This window comes from Triticum urartu, unplaced genomic scaffold, assembly GCF_003073215.2.
Source record: "Triticum urartu cultivar G1812 unplaced genomic scaffold, Tu2.1 TuUngrouped_contig_5959, whole genome shotgun sequence".
NCBI lineage: Eukaryota > Viridiplantae > Streptophyta > Magnoliopsida > Poales > Poaceae > Triticum > Triticum urartu.
The window spans coordinates 5,101-10,707 of record NW_024116677.1 but is presented as its reverse complement, the minus strand read 5'-3'; the positions used below and the strand labels follow the sequence as shown (position 1 = coordinate 10,707).

At 50.4% G+C, this 5,607-nt stretch overlaps 1 protein-coding gene and 2 pseudogenes across 1 annotated transcript; all 3 read left to right on the top strand.

The window, feature by feature from the left end:
• Positions 1–1,933, top strand: LOC125529935 (patatin-like protein 2; the record flags this gene model as incomplete). The annotated part of the gene is given in 5 exon segments (XM_048694363.1): positions 1–152; positions 256–437; positions 541–718; positions 813–974; positions 1,181–1,933. Coding segments are annotated over 5 exon segments (1,220 nt in total), but the record flags the coding sequence as incomplete, so codon positions are not given.
• Positions 1,934–2,495: 562 nt separating this feature from the next.
• LOC125529936 lies at positions 2,496–3,604 on the top strand (annotated as a pseudogene).
• Positions 3,605–4,071: 467 nt separating this feature from the next.
• Positions 4,072–5,405, top strand: LOC125529937 (annotated as a pseudogene).
• Positions 5,406–5,607: the final 202 nt, after the last annotated feature.

Sequence of the window (5,607 nt, the reverse complement as noted above, 5' to 3'; positions counted from 1 at the left end):
CCCTCAGCCGCGGCGCGTCGTCGTCGCTGGGGAGCCCCAGGTCGCCGCCGCCCTCCTACGGGAGCATCGTCACCGTGCTGAGCATCGACGGTGGCGGCGTCCGCGGTATCATCCCCGGCACCATCCTCGCCTTCCTCGAGGAGAAGCTCCAGGTACGTTCCCAATTGAAGACACTTACATGCACGCACCTTTGGCTTTGTGTGATATAATTCACACTGCTAGTTCTAATGAGTTGCCATGAATATACGTATTTAGGAGCTTGACGGACCGGAGGCGAGGATCTCCGACTACTTCGACGTGATCGCCGGAACGAGCACGGGCGGTCTAGTGACGGCCATGCTCAGCGCGCCCGATGACGCAGGCCGCCCGCTCTTCGCCGCCAAGGACATTAACCAGTTCTACCTCGACCACTGCCCCAATATCTTCCCTCAAGCCAGGTTACACAAATCGCATGCACGCACAAATCTATCTCCAGGATGAGAGCCTATGCATGCGTGATCGACCACATCTTGATGTATGTATGTTCTATGGTGCGTGCAGCAAAGGGCCTTTTGGCTTGATGAGGAGCATGATGGGACCCAAGTACAACGGCGAGTACCTCCACACGGTCGTCAAGAAGCTCCTCGGTGAGACGCGGGTCGGGGACACGCTGAATAACGTCGTCATCCCAACCTTCGACATCAAACTTCTGCAGCCCACAATCTTCTCGACTTACAACGTATGTGATGTGTGAAGAACAGATTACTAATAAGCATGTTGCTTGCACGGTTGCACCACACCTGCTGATTTATATGTGAAACATGCATATGTAGGCCATGAAGGATAAATCAAAGAATGCTCTTCTATCCGACGTCTGCATCAGCACCTCGGCTGCGCCGACCTACCTCCCCGGCCACCACTTCCAGACAGAGCACGAGGACGGCAGGCCCCGGGACTTCAACCTCATCGACGGTGGCGTTGCCGCAAACAATCCGGTGAGTCCGTCGTGCTAGCACGGCACGCCACCTCAATTAGTGAGACTTGTTAACCTAATTAATTAGCTTATCATCTAATAGTATAACAGTTAATTAACTGTCATCCGGTTATGATGTTGATGTATGGAAACAGTTGACTATCATCCGGTAATGATGTTGATGTATCGAACATTCTCTGTTTGACAACTGACATGGATACATTACAGACCCTGCTGGCAATGACGGACGTCAGCAAGCAGATCCTGATGGGAAACCCAGACTTCTTCCCCATCAAGCCCGCGGACTATGGCAAGTTCATGATCCTTTCGCTGGGAACCGGTACCGCCAAGATCGAAGAGAAGTTCGACGCTGCTGAGTGCGGCAAGTGGGGCCTTCTTGGGTGGCTCTACAACCGGGGCGCCACACCCATCATCGATAGCTTCAGCCAGGCCAGTGCCGACCTTGTGGACATCCATGCCTCTGTGCTCTTTCAGGCGCTTCACTGCGAGAAGCGATACCTCCGGATCCAGGACGACGAGCTCAAGGGCGAGACGGCCTCCGTCGACGTGTCAACACCGGAGAACCTCAACCGGCTCGTCGACGTTGGCAAGGCGCTGCTCAAGAGGCAGGTGTGCAAAGTGAACGCCGAGACGGGGAAGAACGAGCCCGACCAAAATAGGGGCACAAACCAGGAGGAGTTGGTCAATTTCGCACGCATGTTGTCAGAGGAGCGCAAAGCCAGGCTTCGGAAGGAGGGCGATGTTGAATTCTAGAGGCTTGGGGCATTCCTTAGTATTCGAATTTGATGAGACCGACAAGCACTACCTATATTATTTGTATAGATAGACATATTTGTGTACATATTAATTTGTTGATAGTCATTTATATCTGTTAATTCGTGTAGATATTCATTCGTTTGTCCAATATTCCTTGTATAAACTACTGCGTATATGGCATGGATGTTCCGATTTGTGAGTTTCTTTCATTGCCCATACATGTTGGGTAACTGTCACTTGGTTTTTTCTCAACCTTGATCAATGCATGACAATGGCGGCCGTTCCCACATTATCATCATCACCGTCATCTTCATCTCCGAACATGTACTCCTCGTCAACAAGCGCTTTGTCATCTTTTATTTTTGTGAACTTGTTGAACTTCTTCTTAAGTACAGTCCTCTCGGACTTGTCTTCATATCTCTCACAATCCACAACAAAGTTCGCGGGTTACTAACCTTGAGCAGGTCCGGCTTTGGAATGATCGATTAGCCACAAGTAAAAGGCATTTGACTCGTAGCGTACGTGACTGATCTTGCGCAGCTCATTTGATTTCGTACGTACAAAAATAATGGTCAGCGTGCTTCTCGCGCCTGGATGCATGTGCCGCTTCCATCACTGCACATATGTATCAAGTACGGTACGTGTCCAAATCTGGAATTAAATTAATGGCGACGCGCCACGCGTTCGGTATCCATGCATGGGTGTCACACGGCTACATATACGGGCTGAGAGCTACCCATCTTCAAACGCACAACCAAGCTTAGTAACCAGCAATGAAGATGAAGAAGAGATGCATTGTTCCTAGCACCCTGCTCCTGCTTTCACACGAGCCACCTTCCTCGTCGTCTCCGGCATGGCGGCATCCCATCCACGGTCACCGTCGCCGACGATATGGGCGCCGACATTCTCCTGCCGAGCCAAGGCAAAGGTGACCATGCCTGCCGACATTTCCTTTTTCCTTGTTCAGTTTGCTAGCTGGTGCAGGAAGAAACTGATGACAGCTTTGGCTCCTTAACCGAGGATTTGCAGGCCGGGCAGGAGTGGTGACCGTGGCAGCAGCGAAGAAGAAGGGGGGAGAGGAAGACTGGAAGAGAGGCCGTGGAAATGCTGCGACATCGGTCTGTGCTACAGGGCACTCCTGCGGGCGTGCCGCTGCCTTGACGAGGTCGAGCAGTGTGCTCCGACCTGCAAGAGCTGCGAGCCGGCACCGTCCGATCCATCCCCTCGCGTCTGCAACGACCGGTACACCGGCGACATGGGGCCCACGTGCACGGAGGCTCTTGCCGCCGGCGGTAACTAGCGCGCGGCGCTGATCACCTGGTCAACGCCGTCCAGCCTGAGCTTGAATCGCTACGTGCCTAGTCGTGGCGTATGTGCTGCGCTGCACACACGCCTAGTAGTGCAGGCTGCAGTGTGTGAGCAATAAAATAAAAACGGAGTACGTGACAATGTTCAAATGAAATGGTGGCTCTTTTGGTTTCATGCAGTTTCGCCTCGCGGAAGCTATTTCTATGTAACTATTAGGATGGGATATGTTATTCTCTTGAAGTTGTAGTTGGCCCTACGGTAAATTATATTAATCTACTTTATCCTAACAAAATTATTACCACAAAACTAGACCAGATGGCATTGTTTGGCGCCGTGCCGGTGTCGACGGTTGGCCTGGTAAGGATAATGCGGATCGCTGCCATGAAGACAGGTCGACGGTTCATTTCTGGTGGCGGCGGCTTCTAGAACGTGTGCAAACGATGCATGCTTAAGGTGTGCTAGAGCGGATGTGAGCTCCCAGTACACCATGCATGTGGCTCGGTGATGCCCTCGGATCTAGCTGGGGCGTTGTGATGGCATTCTCATCGTCGAGATTGTAGGTGTGACGTGATGATTTCAGGTTATTTGATGTATACTTTTGCAAGATGTTTGTTGAATAATTTAATAAAGATGGTTGTGTGAATCCTTTATGCGCATCACCAACGGTAATCCGTAAATTTCTTCCCACATCTGTCTGCGGATAAGGGGACCAGTCCGCGGATATGGATGTTCGGTGAGCGATCTAAGAAGTCTTCATAGAAGACAATTTTAACACGCTTGCAAGAACAACAAGATGTAATACAGTACATACTAACACACTTGATTTTCAAGTCAAACCTGTCTGCCCGGGGTAGAGCCAGGATTTAAATATGAGGGGGGGGGCAACAGCCCCCAGCCTCCGCCAGTACCTCACTTGCCACAGAATTGATGATTTTTGGTAAAAATGATAGTTTTAGAGTACCCTATCCACAAATGTGATGGTTTTGAGCAATTTACTGTTCTGTAGTGCGTGCAGCAAATGGCCATTTAGGTTGATGAGGAGCATGATGGGACCAAGTACGACGACGAGTACGGTGTACCTCCATACGATCGTCAAGAAGCTCCTCGAAGACACACGGTCCGCGACACGCTCAACAACGTCGTCGTCCCCACCTTCGACATCAAGCTCCTGCAGCCCACCATCTTCTCCACTTACAACGTATGTGATGTGTGAAGAATAGATTAATAAGCCATTCCTAGTAGCGTGCTTGTCACCCATTATTGGTACATGCATGCACGCGTGTTGCTTGCGCGGTTGCACCACGCCCATTGAATGACTGAACTATATGGAACTTGAATGTAGGCCATGAAGGATAAGTCCAAGAACGCTCTTCGGTCGGACGTCTGCATCAGCACGTCCGCTGCGCCGACCTACCTCCCCGGCCACCACTTTCAGACAGAGGGCGAGGATGGCAAGCTCCGGGACTTCAACCTCATCGACAGTGGCGTCGCCGCAAACAACCCGGTGAGTCCTTTGTTCTTATAAATTCTAACACGACAAGCAACCTCGATGAAACTTGATAATCTAAACTAGGCTTATAAGCTAGTAACAGTTGACTTATCTCGATGTGACGTTAATGTATCATTCGTTCTCTATTTGACAAAATGGCATGGATACAGACCCTGCTGGCTATGACGGATGTAAGCAAGCAGATCCTGATGGGGACCAAGGACTTCTTCCCCATCAAGCCGGCGGACTACGGCCAGTTCATGATCCTTTCATTGGGCACCGGCACTGCCAAGATCGAAGAGAAGTTCGATGCCGCTGAATGCAGCAAGTGGGGCCTCCTCGGGTGGCTCTCCAACAAGGGTGCCACTGCCACACCCATCATCGACAGCTTCTGCCAGGCCAGCGCGGACCTCGTCGACATCCATGCGTCTGTGCTTTTCCAGGCATTGCATTGCGAGAAGCGCTACCTCCGGATCCAGGACGGCGAGCTCAAGGGAGAAGCGGCCTCCGTCGGCGTGTCCACGCCAGAGAATCTCAACTGGCTCGTCGACGTTGGCCAGACACTGCTTAAGAGGCAGGTGTGCAAGGTGAATATCGAGACGGGCAAGAACGAGCCCGACCAAAACAGGGGCACAAATGAGGAGGAGTTGGTCAATTTCGCACGCATGTTGTCAGAGGAGCGCAAAGCCAGGCTTCGACAGAATGGTGGTGTTGAATTCTAGAGACTTGGGGCATTCCTTACTATTCAAATTTGATGAGACCGACAAGCACTATATATTATTTGTATATAGATATTCACTAATCCGTTCGGTAGTCGTTTATATTTTTTGATTTGTGTAGATATTCATTCGTTTGTCCAATATTTGTTATATAAGCTACTGCTTATAGACATGCATGGATGTGCTCATTTGTGGATTTCTTTCATTTTTCCTACATGATGTGCCTATCACTTAGTTTTTTCTCAATCTTGCATAGAGTTGGACAGTCAACGTACAGGTCTTGTATATCATTTAGAAGTTTATAAGTCGCATATTCTTGTAGTGAGTAAAATGCTCCTGCTTATCTGCCATTTTCCGGCCCT